The sequence below is a fragment of the Staurois parvus genome, unplaced genomic scaffold (genome assembly GCF_062004578.1).
Source record: "Staurois parvus isolate SC_StPar_1 unplaced genomic scaffold, SC_StPar_1.0 ptg000449l, whole genome shotgun sequence".
Lineage (NCBI taxonomy): Eukaryota > Metazoa > Chordata > Amphibia > Anura > Ranidae > Staurois > Staurois parvus.
Window position 1 is genome coordinate 5,741,788 of NW_028318245.1, and position 18,116 is coordinate 5,759,903.

General features: G+C 45.6%; 1 protein-coding gene across 2 annotated transcripts; it reads left to right on the forward strand.

The window, feature by feature from the left end:
* The first annotated feature begins 740 nt into the window (after positions 1-740).
* LOC149453453 (uncharacterized) lies at positions 741-13,050 on the forward strand. Of its 2 annotated transcripts, XM_089688459.1 has the most exons (6): positions 741-809; positions 4,301-4,373; positions 4,490-4,741; positions 5,143-5,234; positions 5,311-5,422; positions 8,499-13,050. In XM_089688459.1, the coding sequence occupies exons 1-6, from the start codon at positions 780-782 to the stop codon at positions 9,503-9,505; spliced, it is 1,566 nt and encodes a 521-aa protein (XP_089544585.1). In that variant the 5' UTR covers positions 741-779; the 3' UTR covers positions 9,506-13,050. The 2 variants fall into 2 exon arrangements, with proteins under 2 accessions (XP_089544585.1, XP_089544586.1); XM_089688460.1 differs by lacking the exon at positions 4,490-4,741.
* The last annotated feature ends 5,066 nt before the right edge of the window (positions 13,051-18,116 follow it).

Sequence of the window (18,116 nt, forward strand, 5' to 3'; positions counted from 1 at the left end):
AGATCCTTACCATTGCTCTGTGGTCTGTTTGTGAGGCTCATGTGCCTGATGTAGGTGCTTTGGGCTGTGGACACAGGTCAACATGGGCACCCTTCTCACCAGTCTGTGGCTACACAGCCCCATACCTGGAGTGGGCTGATAACTCATGCGACCCCCAGGCAATAGTGGATCATGGGGCCCCTGTGTCCTCACCCACACTCCAACCACACACAAAAAATCCTATGAAAGATACAGGGGCATCTCATGAGGCCCCCTACTGACCCTGGGCCCTCGGGCAGTGCCTGAATGGTCAGTCTGTCCCTGCCCCATACACAACTGCAATGCCCATTTTTTTTCTGCTTTTACCACATCGACCTCAGTGACATCATATTCACTTGCTGCTTAATATATCCCACCCACTTTCAAGTGCCATTTTCAACGTCAGTGGCTAATTGGTATATTAACCTAAGGCTGCATTTATCTTTGCGTTTTTCATTACATATCAGTGTGGGGGGGGAAGAGACCCCCAAGAAATCAACAACACTCCCCTAAACTTGACGCTTCCCTCCAAATAAAGCTCCTTCCCCTTTAAGAAAGCAACAGACGTCATTTCCGGTGTTCGGTCTCTGCGGTTCACCAGCAAAGGAGGGGCTGCCCGCTCCCAAGATGGCCGCCAGGGCGCCGGAAAAGGAGGAGGCGAGGGTAGAGAATTGAGCCAGGAACCCAGAAGTGGAGCGGCCGTGGAACGCACAGACTGGAAGTGGTCGTGTTTTCCCGGAAGTGGTGCTTTGCTGGGCAGGATGTGGGGTAGTAAAGCCGGGGAGGTGCAGGTGAGTGCCCATCGGTGGGGTGTGATAGGATGATGTGTAGGCAGATTCTTGCCATGTGTCTATGGAGGGTGTTAAAGGGGAACTCTGAGAGAATAAAGAGGTCCTTCAGCTTAGTCACTACTCTCCTTTATATCACATTGCCATCATCATTTGCATACCAGCTGGGATCTGACATCAGACTGACGATGGGAGTATCAAAGGGAGGGGTGCCAGTGGTGTACTCCCCTTTCGGGTCACTGGCTGCAATAATAGAAGGGGGAGGGGCTCATATATAGGCTCCTCCCCCTCAGCTGATGGGGACAACTCTGTAGGGGGCACATGAGGGAGGCGAGGACACAGCTGGAGTGAGCAGATTGGACGTCACCTTTAGGGGTGTGTCTGCCCTGCCCCCGAGGTACTGATGATGGGGGTCACTCTCTTACTCCTTGGGGGAGGGTGACCCCCCTCATCATCTGGTCTTGTGGGATGGTTTTGATGTTGGAGTCCTGGCATCAGGAAGTCAACGAAGGCCGTTCAGTGGGTCGCACTGATGTCACATCCTGGGCGGAGCAGCCAAAGTGGAACTCCGAATAAATACATACACGAGATCTGCTTTACCTTCCCAAAGGCTTGTATTTCTGTACATCCAGTCCTGAGATTTACACATCTCTGCCACACAGCACAAGGCAGGGTACCAGATCTTTCTCTGCTGCAGTTCAGGAACGTTGACAGGTCCTGCCCCTCCCCCAGCCTGTGACTGGACTGTAAAAGGAGAAGCAGAAGACCGATGAGCTCTTCTCTCCTCCTATCAAAATGCTCCTTGTGCTGCTTCTCTCTTCCACAGTCTGAGCTCTGCTGTACAGCATGATGCTGATATTGGGTCCGGTACTAATTTATTAGTGAACAAAGAGCTCCTTTAAAGTGTAAACGTTCTAGGAAGGACGTTTGGATGGACTGGGGGAAGGGTGAGACCCCCCTTTTTATTGCTGTCGGGGTGCGACCCTTCCATGTGTCCTGGTGACCACTGTTGCCAAAGCAAGAAAGTGAGGGGGAATCCAAAATGTTAGAGTTGTCCCTAGAACAAGAGGTGATGGGAAATCCTCCAATGGGGACACCTGTCTAAAGGTGACCGCACATGTATCTACATGATCCTGAGGTCATTCATTCAGTGCCTCCGAACCAATCACATTGAATGGTGGTGGGTCTCTAAAGGTTCTAAACAAAGAGCCAGTTTACTGTCCTTCAAACATTAGGAGGGCCGGACTATGGCCAGTGGGAGTAGAAAGTATCCTGACTTGGGAGTAAGTAATACCCCATGATTAGTATTAGGGGGAGGAATAGTGCCCCATCATTGGTGTCAGTGGGAGGAATAGTGCCCCATCATTGGTGTTAGTGGGAGGAATAGTACCCCATCATTGGTATCAGTGGGAGGAATAGAGACCCATCATTGGGGGTCAGTGGGAGGAATAGTACCCCATCGATGGTATCAGTAGGAGGAATAGTGCCCCATCATTGGTGTCAGTGGGAGGAATAGAGACCCATCATTGGTGCCAATGGGAGAAATAGTGTCCCATCATTGATGTAAGTGGGAGAAATAGTGCCCCATCATTGGTGCCAATGGGATAAATTGTGCCCCATCATTGGTGCCATTGGGAGGAATAGTGCCCCATCATTGGTGTCAGTGGGAGGAATAGTGCCCCATCATTGGTGCCAGTGGGAGGAATAGTGCCCCATCTTTGGTGTCAGTGGTAGGAAGAGTGCCCATCATTGGGGGTCAGTGGGAGGAATAGTACCCCATTGATGGTATCAGTCGGAGGAATAATGCCCCATCAATGGTATCAGTAGGAGGAATAGTGCCCCATCATTGGTGTCAATGGTAGGAATAGTGCCCCATCATTGGTATCAGTAGGAGGAATAATGCCCCATCAATGGTATCAGTGGGAGGAATAGTGCAACATTATTGGTGTCAATGGTAGGAATAGTGCCCCATCATTGGTGTCAATGGTAGGAATAGTGCCCCATCGATGGTATCAGTGGGAGGAATAGTGCAACATTTTTGGTGTCAATGGTAGGAATAGTGTCCCATCATTGGTGTCAATGGGAGGAATAGTGCCTAATCATTGGTGCCAGTGGGAGGAATAGTGCCCCATCATTAGTGTCAATGGTAGGAATAGTGCCCCATCATTGGTATCAGTAGGAGGAATAGTGCCCTATCATTGGTGTCAGTGGGAGGAACAGTGTCCCATGATTGGTGTCAGTGGGAGGAATAGTGCCCCGTTATTGGTGTCAATGGTAGGAATAGTGCCCCATCATTGGTATCAGTGGTAGGAATAGTGCCCCGTCTTTGGTGTCAGTGGGAGGAATAGTGCCCCATCTTTGGTGTCAGTGGGAGGAATAGTGCCCCACCATTGGTGGGCCAGCGATGAGAGCGACATCTCACTGCTTCAGCTACAGAGGGAGTGATTCCATAGGGACAGACAGGCAACCTCTTTAGAGATCCCACCGCCACCTATTTGTCTCTAGAGTCGGCCATCTGACATCAGTCTAACAGTGGCAATACACACTTTGATAAATTATTGATTTCTTTAACAATCCCTCCCTCCCGATATGACGAATCACTCTATACTCGACAACTTATTTGATCGACACGACACACGCGAGAAAGTGGATTTCCATTAATAGTTGGAAAATACAATTGTAAGTTATCAGTTGCATCTCCGTTTTTACCACGCAGTCTCATTATCTGATTGATCAAAATTGATTGTTTGCTGTTTGGATCATTTGGAGCAAAAGCACATTGATCAGGTAATAAAGTGGAAAAAGCATGTATGGCCACATTAAGAGGGCAATTCCCCTCACTTTAGGAGATTTGTCCTGACTTCCTGTTGTGTCTCTGGGACAGGAAGTGAAGAGAGATTTCCCGAATGGTACACAGACAGCCAAAAAAAAGCATGGCAGGGGTTTTACCCCTTCCTGGCCGTATTCAAAGCTACAGAAATACATTTTGGCTATAGATATACTTTAATCCGCGCTTGGATTTCAGCCATAATATGAAGAAGTTGTTTCTGTGAGATGCCCAATTGGCTTCTCCAGCTACTAGAGCAGCCATTCTAACTCCAGAGGAAACCATGAAATAATCTTTAGATATTGAGGAACTCCTACCAAAAGCACCTACCAAAACCAATTCCTTTGGGCCAGTGGGAAGAATGTCCCCCTTACGTACAGCTACTTAGTTTATTGGTATCAAGCAACTGGCCCAACCAAGTGGCATTAAACCTCTGAAACTATGCAGATGCCCTCAGATCAGAGGTCACAGCTCAAGGAACCGGTAGCAACCTCTGGTTGAGGATGGCTGCTGTACAGTTTTGCCTTGTCTTTTAATGCTTGAAGATCATGATTCTGAAGTCCTTCCGACCACCTGCTGATCTGCAGCCAAGGTAGCTGAGTACCGCAGTATATTCCAAGCAACTGCCTAAAGGTCAGATGCTACTCTTTGTTCTTTTTCTCCATAGGGCTGTTTAGAAGGACACAAGGATCTCTACAAGGATGCCATGATGGACAATCAGCCACCCCTCACATCACCGGGTAAGAGGAGACTTTATTGCAAAGGAGAGAGCAGTACGGAGGGTCCACCTAGATTCCCCATCATCTGATAAACACATAGAAACAATGGATTCAGTCAGTGTGTGTGTTTCCTACAGATGGATCCAGTAATGGGAACCCACTAGAGAGATGTCCCCATCCTCTGTGTTCCCGGGATTCCACACAAGAAGGTCACACCATCCCACACCATCATCAGGTAGATGGATCCAATACCAGGAGATGTCCTCACCCCGCCCTCAACGACTACAATATAAAAATAGAGGGTTTTGATGATGAAGAGGAGGAGGAAGAGTGTGTGAGCGGTGAGCACTCATATAAAGAGGAGAAAGCCCCACCAAAGAATGGCACAGGTGAGGTATAAACACTGAATACGCTGATTCTCCTGGCCATGGGATGAGTCAATGGTTGCTATGACACCTGCACCTGCTGGCTTCATAGCAACCAAGTAGCCCTGTGTGTCACATTCATGAGAGCTTCCCAGCGCACATACCCCACTCTGAGCAATCATGTACGCAATCTGAGTTGTTCCTGATCTGCATACTAGTGGTCTTCTTTAAATTTGTCACAGACATAGTGAACTGCCTGAATATGCTGCACATGTCTGAACTAGTAAAAAAAATTGCTGCAAAATTTTACGGAATAAGGCACAGGCCATTTTAAAGGGACCCTACCATCTGAAAAGTGTTGTAAATGCCTAATTGATTTACCCCCTCTAGTGTATTCAGTCAGTGTGTGTGTTATTTTCTCACAGATGGATCCAAAAACTCATCAGAGAGGTGTCCCCATTCTGTGGATTCCCAGGATTCCCCCGAGGAGGATCATAGTGTTTTGCAGGATGATCAGGTAGGTGGGTTGTGGGTTTTATTGAGTGCTGAGAAATGCTTAGAAGGTATTACATTGTGTGTATATTTTTGGTCAGGAGGAATTCTTTACTGTTGTTAAAATGGAACATACAGACGAAGAGGAGGAGACGTGTGTAGGGGGTGATCTTCTGTGTAAGGTGGAAGAAGTTCCTTCAGAGATCAGTGCAGGTAAGCCAAGAATATGGAAGACATGTCTCTTCGTTGAGTGTACTCTATTCTTCTGATCTTGGCCTGGTGTATTCCAAGTCATACCAAGTTATTAACTCACTTTTTGATTTTAGAATTTTGACTTTCACCTTGTTCCAGGTTCAGGCTGGTTGATTTATTCTTGTTTTGAATTTTGTTCCTGAAGCTTCTTGTCTTGTCCTAGAATTGCACTGGTGTCTTCTATCCTGTTCTGAGCTTTGTTCACGAGACCTCCTGTCTTGTCCTAGACTTACACTGGTGTCCTCAGACTTGTTCTGAGTTATGTTCCCGAGACCTACTGTTGGTTCTAGATTGACGCTGGTGTCTTCCGTCTTGTTCTGAGTTTTTTTCCTGAGACCTCCTATCTTGTCCTAGATTTACACTCTGGTGTCTTCCATCTTGTTTTGAACTTTGTTCTTGAGACCTCCTGTCTTGTTTTGACTTATGCAGGCCATAGACGGGTTGAACATCGGCCGATTTTTCGAACGATAAACGAAAAATCAGTAGTTCGTTCGGGAGACTTTACCACCAACAAGTAAAAACATCGGCCGACTAAATCATAAAGTTCACCCCATAACTTCTGTCCCTCGCAGGTCACTGCTCATGCGTTGATTTTTTTATCGTTAAAACGATCGGCCAATTTTGCCTTTATTGCCGGGAAAATCGGCCGATCGTCCAAATCGGGCGCAAATTTTTTTTTGGCCGAGAAGTCGGTCGATTTTCGAACTGTCTATAGCCGGCATTACACTGGTGTCTTCCTTTTTGTTTTGAGTTTTATTCCCGAGACTACCTGTCATGTCCTAGATTTACTCTGGTGTGCTCTATCTTGTTCTGGGCTTTGTTCCCAAGATCTCCTTTCTTGAACTGTACAAGCCTCTTGTCCTAGATTTACACTGGTGTCTTCCATCTTGTTCTGAGCTTTGTTTCCGAGACCTTGTGTCTTGTCCAAGATTTACAATGGTGTCTTCCATCATGTTTTCATCTTTGTTGCCAAGATCTCCCATTCTGACCTAGATTTACACTGGTGTCTTCCATCATGTTTTCAGCTTTGTTCCCAAGATCTCCTGTCTTGTCCTAGAGTTACAATGGTGTCTTCCATGTTGTTCTGAGCTTTGTTCCCGAGACCTTGTGTCTTGTCCAAGATTTCCACTGGTGTCTTCCATCATGTTTTCAGCTTTGTTCCCAAGATCTCCTGTCTTGTCCTAGAGTTACAATAGTGTCTTCCATCTTGTTCTGAGCTTTGTTCCCTAGACCTTGTGTCTTGTCCAAGATTTACAATGGTGTCTTCCATCATGTTTTCAGCTGTGTTCCCAAGATTTCCTGTCTTGTCCAAGATTTCCACTGGTGTCTTCCATCATGTTTTCAGCTTTGTTCCCAAGATCTCCTATCTTGTCCTAGAGTTACACTGGTGTCTTCCATCTTGTTCTGAACTTTTTTCCCGAGACCTTGTGTCTTGTCCAAGATTTACATTGGTGTCTTCCATCATGTTTTCAGCTGTGTTCCCAAGATCTCCTGTCTTGTCCTAGAGTCACAATGTTGTCTTCCATCTTGTTCTGAACTTTGTTCCTGAGCCCTCCTGTCTTGTTTTAGATTCACACTGGTGTCTTCGATCTTTTTTTCAGCTTTCTTACCGAGGCACCCTGTATTGTCCTCTCCTAGATATACACTCAAGTGTCTTCCATCATGTCCTGAGCTTTGCTCCCAAGACCTCCTGTTTTGTCCTAGATTTACACTGGTATCTTTGATTTGGTTTTGAGCTTTGTTCCCGAGACCTCCTGTTTTGTCCTAGATTTACACTGGTGTGTTGCATCTTGTTCTGAGCTTTGTTCCCTGAGACCCTTCTTGTCCTTGATATACACTCAAGTGTCTTCCATCATGTCCTGAGCTTTGTCCCAAGACCTCCTGTCTTGTCCTAGATTTACACTGGTGTCTTTGATTTGGTTTTGAGCTTTGTTCCCGAGACCTTCTGTTTTGTCCTGGATTTACACTGGGCCTTTCATCTTGTTCTGAGCTTTATTCCCAAGATCTCCTGTCTTGTTCTAGATTCACACTGATGTCTTCCATCGTGTTTTGAACTTTGCTCCCAAGATCTCCCGTCTTGTCCTAGATTCACACTGGTGTCTTCGATCTTGTTTTGAGATTGGATCCCAAGACCTCCTGTCTTGTAATAGATATACACTCAAGTGCCTTCCATCATTTCCTGAGATTTGCTCCCAAGACCTCCTGTCTTATCCTAGGTTTACACTGGTGCCTTCCAACTTGCTCTGAGCTTTATTCCCAAAATCTCCCGTCTTGTCCTAGATTTACACTGATGTCTTCAATCACATTTTGAGCTTTGCTCCTGAGACCTCTTGTCTTGTCCTAGATTTACACTGGTGTCTTCTGTCTCGAGAATTCCTATTGGAAACCTTACATAGTCCAATAATGCTGGCCTCTTAGTGTGGTATTTTTTGTTTATTTTGTAATACATTTGAAGGTGTGAGACTCCACTGTGGATGAGGTAGAACCAGAAATCCTGCCAAGGTACAGCTGCCATTTCCCAGAGAGGTCAGTGAAAGACTGAGCCTATCGATTGTTGAGATACTAGTAGTGGTCAGCTGACCTCTCAAAGCCTATAGCCTGACAAATATTAATCCTTCTCTAACATATCCTGCATGTTTTTTTTTTTCTTATCTTGTGAAGAAAGATATACTCATCTTAGTCTGCCATCCAGGTCCCTCACCGGTGTCGTTTACTGGTACAGGGGACCACTAATGCAGTGCTGCATATGTGCCTTCACTGGCCAGGCTCAAAACATCACCTTGCACTGCCATCATTATCTTTTGGATCCTGAGAGGACCTTGCCGATCGACAACTAATAGGTGGTGTCCAAGTCAGGTAAGCAGTGACGTGGACACCTGAAGAAGATGCAGCTTTAGGTGAGTAAAATGGGCATTTAGATTCCAGTTCAAGGGGGGTGGAGGGGAATAGGGAGATCATTTTTTTTATATTTTATTTTCAAGTATAGTTTTATACTTTCTTATTAGTTTACATCTCTCTTTTGCTGTATTCCTGACAGATGGACGTTACCTGGAGAACACATCTCAGGAGCTAGATAACCCAGGAGAAAACATCTTCACCCCAGATATCCATCAAGGATTCCACTGCCCAGATAAAACATTAGAGACATTTCCTACAGCTAGCCCACAGTTCCTGATTTCACCCCAGAAAACCGACGCCATCAAGAGGCCATACACCTGCCCGCAGTGTGGAAAGTCCTACACCAAGAAATCAAACCTCATAGAACACATCAGCGCTCACAACGGTGAGAAGCTACATCCTTGTCCAGAGTGTGGGAAATTCTTCACCCAGAAGTCATATCTCGGGCAGCACCTGAAAATTCACACAGGTGAGAAGCCTTATTCCTGTCCGCAGTGTGGAAAGTGCTTCACTCACAAAACCAACCTGGCAGAGCATAAGAAAATTCACACAGGCGAGCGACCTTTTTCATGTTCGGTGTGTGGAAAGTCTTTTACCCGGAAGTGTTACCTGGCCAGCCATCAGACCATGCACACAGGACAGAAACCTTTCTCTTGTTCGGAGTGTGGGAAATCCTACAACAAGAGGTCCAATCTTCTGGAACATGTTAGAAGTCATACAGGGGAGAAACTCTTTTCCTGCGACATTTGTGGTAAAAGCTTCACGCAGAGGTCCTACCTGGGGCAGCACCAGAGGATTCACACAGGGGAGAAGCCATTTATGTGTTCTGAGTGTGGGAAAAGCTTTACCCATAAACCGAACCTAGCAGAGCACTTAAAGACCCACACAGGGGAGAAGCCTTATTCCTGCCCGGAATGTGGGAGGTGTTTTGCCCGCAAGTCGTTCCTGGATGACCATCGGTCCATCCACAGCGGGGAGAAACCGTTCTCCTGTACAGATTGTGGGAAATGTTTCAGGAAGGAGCCTTCGCTCATCTTCCATCAGAGGAGCCACACCGGGGAAAAGCCTTTTTCTTGTGTGGACTGTGGGAAATGCTTCACTCACAAGTCATATCTAGTGAGGCATCAGAAGACCCATCGTGATTAGATACTGTGTTACTGACCAGGCTGTTGGAGGGCTTTTGTTCACAGATCCAATCAGATTTAAAAAAAAATAACTTTCATGGGACGTGTGGATGGAGTGCTTGTTTCACTTGCCTGTTTGCTCCAATCTTACATTCTTTTGTCTCCATGCCTCTGTTCTTCCAAACTCCATAGCCCCAATCATGTGAGCTTGTCTGATCTTTTGGTCCAGTTACCATTGTCCTTTGATCCAAGTGTCCCTGTTCCTGCTTACTTTGTGATTCAACCCTCTCTACTCTCTATGCCCCTTCCCCATAACTTTAATATCTGTACTTTACCAATCCTTCAGTATCTATACCCCACCAGTCCTTCAGTCTACATACCCCACCAGTCCTTCAGTCTACATACCCCACCAGTCCTTCAATCTCCGTACCCCACCAGTCCTTCAGTCTACATACCCCACCAGTCCTTCAATCTCCGTACCCCACCAGTCCTTCAGTCTACATACCCCACCAGTTCTTCAGTCTACGTACCCCACCAGTCCTTCAGTCTACGTATCCCACCAGTCCTTTAGTCTACGTACCCCACCAGTCCTACAGTCTACATACCCCACCAGTCCTACAGTCTATATACCCCACTAGTCCTACAGTCTACATACCCCACCAGTCTTTCAGTCTACATACCCCACCAGTCCTTCAATCTCCGTACCCCACCAGTCCTTCAATCTCCGTACCCCACCAGTCCTTCAGTCTACATACTCCACCAGTCCTTCAGTCTACATACTCCTCCAGTCCTTCAGTCTACATACCCCACCAGTCCTTCAGTCTACATACCCCACAAGTTCTTAAGCTTCCATACTCTACTAATTCTTCAGTCTCCATACCCAACCAATTTTTCAGTCTATACTAGCACCAATCTTTCAGTCTCTATACCCCTCCCCCCCAATCCTTCGGTGTTCACCCCCTATGTCCTAACCTTCTACTTTCTATGCATCTTCCCCATAGCCTTTAGTCCTTTAATTGCTATACTCACCAACCCTTCAGTTCCCATAATCTCCTAGTCCTTCAGTCTCCATACCCCACCAATCGTTCACACTGCATACCCCACCAGTCGTTTAATCTCCATACCCCACCAGTCATTTAATCTCCATACCCCACCAGTCGTTTAATCTCCATACCCCACCAGTCGTTTAATCTCCATACCCCACCAGTTGTTCAATCTCCATACCCCACCAAGCGTTCAATCCCCATACCTCACCAATCGTTCAATCCCCATATCTTACCAATTGTTGAATCCCCATACCTCACCAATCGTTCAATCCCCATACCTCACCAATCGTTCAATCCCCATACCTCACAAATCATTCAGTCCCCATACCCCACCAATCATTCAGTTTCTATACCCCACCAGTCCTTCAGTCCCCATACCTCACCAATCATTCAGTCCCCATACCCCACCAATCATTCAGTCTCTATGTTCCACCAGTCCTTCAGTCTCCTTACTCCACCAGTCCTTTAAGTGTTTCTAAGGGCTTATTTTTTTTTCTAAACAAAAAAATAACAAACATGTCTATACTTACCTGCCATGCGCAGTGGTTTTGCACACAGCAGCCAAGATCCTCCTTTTCTCGGGTTCCACGCAGGCTTTCCTGGCTCCTTCCTCCTGTCAGGTGCCCCCACAGCAAGCGGCTTGCTATGGGTGCACCTGCCGCTCCGTGTATCCATTCACACATGGAGTTGTGGCTTGGCCTGTTCCCTCTCTCTTCTCATTGGCTCACTGGCTGTGATTGACAGCAGCGGGAGCCAATGGCTCCCGTTTCTGTCTCAGCCACTGAGAAGAGTCCTTCAGTCTCCATACCCCACCAATCGTTCACACTCCGTACTGGGATAGCCGAGACTCCAGTGCATATAGCTGGATTGAGAGGGGCTTAGCTGAGTATTAGGGGGGCTGGGGGGATGCTGTACACAGTTTTTTTTACCTCATGCGTAGAATGCAGGAAGTTAAAAAAACCTGCCTTTACAACCACTTTCAGTCTACATACCCCACCAATCACTCAGTTCCCATACCCCACCAATCATTCAGTCTCTATACTCACAGGTCCTTCAGTCCCCATACCCCACCAATCCTTCAGTCTACATACCCCACCAATCCTGCAGTCTACATACCCCCATACAGCTCCCTATAGATGTAGAAAGATGATTGGTGCCCCAGTCCCTTCAAGCACTTTGAAGAAAAAACAGTCTACTGTACTAATACTCAGGTCTAGAGAAGGTTCTTCATGGTTAAGGGAATGAAAGGGCTGGTAAACGTAAAAGAGATATTTTAGTTGAAGCTGGATTCTGGTGGACTGAGTCGGCCCCTTGCTTCTTATATGTCTTAAATACCCAAACTGAGATCTCCCTGCTATAATTTCAAGCTCTTGTCCTGTCCACCTGGGAGATTTGGGTGTTCCTACCCACCTTTCTGTGATCCAGATCCTCCTGATACATTCTCTGTAACATAAAGTGTTGAGTGCGAGCCCCTCATAATGGGTACAGAATGTTTGTGGACATGGAAATTCAGCGTAGGGATGGTGGGAACCCCTTATAATGGGCATAACAGGTGTGCAGACCTGCGAACTTGGCATAGCGATGGTGGGAACCCCTCCTAATGGGCACAACAGGTGTGCAGACCTGGGAACTTGGCATAGAGATGGTGGGAACCCCTCCTAATGGGCACAACAGGTGTACAAACCTGGGAGTTTGGCACGGGGATGATGGGAACCCCTCATAATTGGCACAGCAGGTGTACAGACCCGACAGCTCCACACATGAATGGTGGGAACCCCTCATAATGGGCACTGCAGGTGTACAGACCTTGGAACTTGGCACAGGGATGGTTGGAACCCCTCATAATGGGCACAACAGGTGTGCAGACCTGGGAGTTTGAGACAGAGATAGTGGGAACCCCTTATAATGGGCATGGCAGGTGTGCAGACATGAGAACTTGGCACAGGAATAGTGGAAACCCCTCATACTGGGCAGGACACAGGTTTGATCTCAACCAGAGATCACTGCAGTAGAGTCTCCAAGAGATTGAAGGAACTGTTAGGAGGTTTACCCCTCTAAAAATCCACCAATTTCGGGTAGAGTAGTCGGCTACTTTATACTGAAAAACCATCTCTGTGGCTGCCATTAAGGGTGTGTTGTTTGGCAAACTGATGTCCAGTCAGATGAACACAAGTCCTCCTGCTGTAAGAATGTCTTCCGACGTTTTATTTCAACTATGGACAATGTTTTATTGCCTTGGTGAAGAGACAATTAATCTTGATAACATTGACTATTACAATAGATTTTATTCTTTTTGGTTTATACACTCCATTTTATCATCGACTGTGATTGTTCTACCACCTCTATCTTCAGACTTGATGGCGTATTTATTTAAAGATGTAATTTATAACCCTAAACACAGACTGAGGAGAAGCCACATATGCACTTTGCAGAGGACATCTGAATGCTGATTCTGGTGAAAGTCTTTGGTGGTATTTGTGTGTGGGTTGTATTTTAGCCCTGCAGTAAACAGTTACAGGTGTGTCTCGGGGTCATTAATAAACTGATGGCAGCAGATAAAGATCCACACAGATTTTTAGCAGTAAGTTGGGGCGTAATTAGGGTTCTCCCAAGAGTGTTGGGCAAACAAGTCTCACCAAAATTGATGTCTGATGGCACATCTGCTTGGTCCTTCAAACAATCAGCACTTCTGGGGGTTGAAGCAACAATATCAAAGGCTTGTAAAAATAAAAGGGGTGTTCAAGTCAAACCGGGACTTTTAATTTTACAGGTATAAAAAGGGATGCTAGCGTGGCGGTACTACACGCAGTAGTAAGTGGGAAGGGTGTCCTATTATCACAGGCCAGTCCAGAGAGCATAAAATCTGCGAATATCTACAGAAGACTTCAAGCGCAGTACGGTGATGAGACGCTCTGCCACAGTAAGACATTGAGTAAACGTTTCAAAGATGGCTGTACATCCGTCAGTGACGTCAGCGGTGGTGGTTCCCAGGATTTTCTACCCCGTGGTGCCACTATCAACAGTGAATATCACTGTCCTGTTAAGAGTAATGTGTATATGCATCTGTGGAAAAAATGGCCTGGTTTGATTACTAAGAGCGTCCTATTTCTCCAAGACAACACACAAGCTCATATTGCTCAATGCACTACGTGCACATTACAGCAACTCTACTGGGAGGTATTGCCACATCCTTCTTACAGCCCAGACTTCGCCCTGAGTGATTTCCACCTGTTTGGACCCTTAAAAGAGTTCCTCAGAGGTCGGCATTTCAGCACTTATGAGGGAAGTGAAGCCGGGTGTCCTCGGATGGTTCAGGCGTACTGACAAATCTTTTCATTTTGAAGCTTTCCAGGCATTAGTTAAACGCTGGGATTAGTGTATAAATGTAGCAGGGGAGTATGTTGGAAGATAAATGCAGTTTCCACTCCTTGAAATTTGTCATTTTATTATATAAACTCAAAAGTCCTGGTTTGACTTGAACGCCCCTTGTAAAATATAAACTCAGTATATTCAAAGTCATATTTTAGGGTGGAGCACTCTCTTAAAAGCTCATCCCCGCCACGCAGAAGTCATCTCCTCCTCTTACTTTCAGGGCTGCAAGTAGCCCCCCTATTTTTCACACACAGGTCACCTAAGAATATAAAAAGTCTTCTCTTCTCAAATTTGTTTACTTCTAGCCTAAGTGTTCCAAAGGGAGGAGTTTGCTTTCCGCACATGTGCCCTTCAGTGGAGATGGGCCCTGCAGTCATGTTTGGCTTGGACAATACCCAGCTGGAAGTAGCACACCTGGAACACACAGAACCCAGGAGTGAGATGAGAGGAGAGCTTTGGGATCTGGAAGGTTGGCAGAAGCTGGTCATTATTGTCCATAACATGTCCATGTACTGGGCGTAGTTTCCACCATTTACATTGTATTCAGTGGTAATAATATTATCATTGGGTGTGTAATACAATATACACTATGGGATTGATTTACTAAAACTGGAGAGTGCAAACTCTGACGCAGCTTCTAACTTCAGCTTGTTCAATTAGGCTTTGACAAAAAAAAAAACTTGAAGCTGATTGGTTTCTATGCAGAGCTGTACCAGATTTTGCATTCTCCAGCTTTAGCAAATCAACCCCAATGAGGTTGATTTACAATAAGGGAAATATACTGTGCAGTTGCTCCAGAGCTTAGTAACCTAGGTTACCAAGATGTACAAGAACGAGGCTTTTGATTCAGTACACCCAAGTTATCGAGATGTACAAAAACATGGCTTTTGATGAGGTACACTAAGGTTATCGAGATGTACAAGAATGAGGCTTTTGATAAGGTACACCCAAGTTACCGAGATGTACAACAGGGCCTTTGATGAGGTACACCCTAGTTATCAAGATGTACAAGAATGGGGCTTTTGATGAGGTACACCCAAGTTACCGAGATGTACAAGAATGGGGCTTTTGATGAGGTACACCCAAGTTACCGAGATGTATAAGAACAGGACTTTTGATGAGGTACACCCAAGTTACTGAGATGTACAAGAACGGGGCTTTTGATGAGGTACACTGAAGCTATCGAGATGTACAAGAACAGGGCTTTTGATGAGGTACACTGAAGTTATCAAGATGTACAAGAATGAAGCTTTTGATAAGGTACACCCAAGTTACCGAGATGTACAACAGGGCCTTTGATGAGGTACACCCTAGTTATCAAGATGTACAAGAATGGGGCTTTTGATGAGGTACACCCAAGTTACCGAGATGTATAAGAACAGGACTTTTGATGAGGTACACCCAAGTTACTGAGATGTACAAAAACGGGGCTTTTGATAAGGTACACTGAAGCTATCGAGATGTACAAGAACAGGGCTTTTGATGAGGTACACTGAAGTTATCGAGATGTACAAGAATGAGGCTTTTGATAAGGTACACCCAAGTTACCGAGATGTACAACAGGGCCTTTGATGAGGTACACCCTAGTTATCAAGATGTACAAGAATGGGGCTTTTGATGAGGTACACCCAAGCTACCGAGATGTATAAGAACGGGACTTTTGATGAGGTACACCCAAGTTACTGAGATGTACAAGATCGGGGCTTTTGATGAGGTACACCGAAGTTATCGAGATGTACAAGAACGGGACTTTTGATGGGGTACACCCAAGTTATCGAGATGTACAAGAATGGGGCTTTTGATGAGATATACCCAAGTTATTAAGATGTACAAGAATGGGGCTTTTGATGAGGTACACCAAAGTTACTGAGATGTACAAGAACAGGCTTTTGAAGAGGTACACCCAAGTTACCGTGATGTACAGTGAGGAACAGAAGTATTTGAACACCCTGCGATTTTGCAAGTTCTCCCACTTAGAAATCATGGAGAGGTCTGAAATTCACATTGTAGGTGCATTCCCACTCTGAGAGACAGAATTTTTTTAAAAAATTCAGGAAATCACATTGTATGATTTTTAAAGAATTTATTTGTCTTGCACGGCTGAACATAAGTATTTGAACACCTAAGAAACAGCAAGAATTCTGGCTCTCAAAGACCTGTTACTGTGCCTTTAAAAAGTCCACCTCTACTCCACTCATTAATCTAACTTAGTAGCACCTGTCTGAGCTCTTTAAAGACACCTGTCCACCCCACAGTCAGTCAGACGCCGACCACTACCATGGGCAAGACTAAAGAGCTGTCAAAAGACACCAGAGACAAAATTGTGGACCTCCACAAAGCTAGAAAGGGCTACGGGGCAATTGCCAAGCAGCTTGGTGAAAATAGATCAACTGTTGGAGCAATTGTTAGAAAATGGAAGAGGCTAAAGACGACTGTCAGTCTCCCTCAGACTGGCGCTCCATGCAAGATCTCACCTCGTGGGGTATCACTGATGATAAGAAAGGTGAGGAATCAGCCCAGAACTACAAGGGAGTAGCTGGTCAATGACATGAAGAGAGCTGGGACCACAGTTTCAAAGGTCACTGTCGGTAGAACACTACGTCGCATGGTTTCAAATCATGCATTGCACGGAAGGTTTCCCTGCTCAAGTCATCATGTCCAGGCCCGTCTGAAGTTTGCTAATGACCATCTGGATGATCCAGAGGAGGCATGGGAGAAAGTCATGTGGTCAGATGAGACCAAAGTAGAACATTTTGGTCTAAACTTCACTCGTCGTGTTTGGAAGAAAAAGAATGATGAGTTGCATCCCAAGAACACCATCCCTACTGTGAAGCATGGGGGTGGTAACATCATGCTTTGGGGGTGCTTTTCTGCGAAGGGGACAGGACAATTGCACTGTATTTAGGAGAGGATGAATGGGGCCATTTATTGTGAGATTTTGAGCAACAACCTCCTTCCCTCAGTCAGAGCATTGAAGATGGGTCATGGCTGGGTCTTCCAACCTGACAACGACCCGAAGCACACAGCCAGGATAACCAAGGAGTGGCTCCGTAAGAAGCATATCAAGGTTCTGGAGTGGCCTAGCCAGTCTCCAGAGCTAAATCCAATAGAACATCTTTGGAGGGAGCTGAAACTCTGTGTTGCTCAGCGACAGCTCCGAAACCTGACAGATCTAGAGGAGATCTGTGTGGAGGAGTGGGCCAAAATCCCTGTTGCAGTGTGTGCAAACCTGGTCAAGAACTACATGAAACGTTTGACCTCTGTAATTGCAAACAAAGGCTTCTGTACCAAATATTAACACTGATTTTCTCAGGTGTTTAAATACTTCTGTTCAGCAGTGCAAGACAAACAAATTCTTTACAAATCATACAATGTGATTTCCTGAATTATTTTAAATTCTATCTCTCAGAGTGGGAATGCACCTACAATGTGAATTTCAGACCCCTCCATGATTTCTAAGTGGGAGAACTTGCAAAATCACAGGGTGTTCAAATACTTCTGTTCCTCACTGTACAAGAACAGGGCTTTTGATGAGGTACACCCAAGTTACTGAGATGTACAAGAACAGGACTTTTGATGAGGTACACCCAAGTTATAAAGATGTACAAGAATGGGGCTTTTGATGAGTTACATCCAAGTTACTGAGATGTACAAGAACAGGACTTTTGATGAGGTACACTCAAGTTATAAAGATGTACAAGAATGGGGCATTTGATGTGGTACACCCAAGTTACCAAGATGTAGAAGAACAGGGCTTTTGATAAGATACAAGTTACCGAGATGTGCAAGAACGGGGCTTTTGTTGAGGTACACCCAAGTTACCAAGATGTACAAGAACAGGGCTTTGATGAGGTACATGGAAGTTATTGAGATGTACAAGATCAGGGCTTTTGATGAGGTACACTCAAGTTATCAAGATGTGCAAGAATGGGGCTTTTGATGAGGTACACCCGAGTTACCGAGATGTATAAGAACGAAGCCTTTGATGAGGTACACCCAAGTTATCAAGATGTACAAGAATGGGGCTTTTGATGAGGCACACCCAAGTTATCGAGATGTACAAGAACAGGGCTTTTGATGAGGTACACCCAAGTTATCAAGATGTACAAGAATGGGGCTTTTGATGAGGTACACCCAAGTTACCGAGATGTATAAGAACGGAGCTTTTGATGAGGTACACCCAAGTTATCAAGATGTACAAGAATGGGGCTTTTG

Coding starts and splice junctions, on each gene's coding strand:
- LOC149453453 (XM_089688459.1), top strand. CDS start 780: ATGTGGGGTAGTAAAGCCGGGGAGGTGCAG. Junction 810..4,300: donor GTAAAGCCGGGGAGGTGCAG/GTGAGTGCCCAT, acceptor TTTTCTCCATAG/GGCTGTTTAGAAGGACACAA. Junction 5,423..8,498: donor TCCTTCAGAGATCAGTGCAG/GTAAGCCAAGAA, acceptor TATTCCTGACAG/ATGGACGTTACCTGGAGAAC.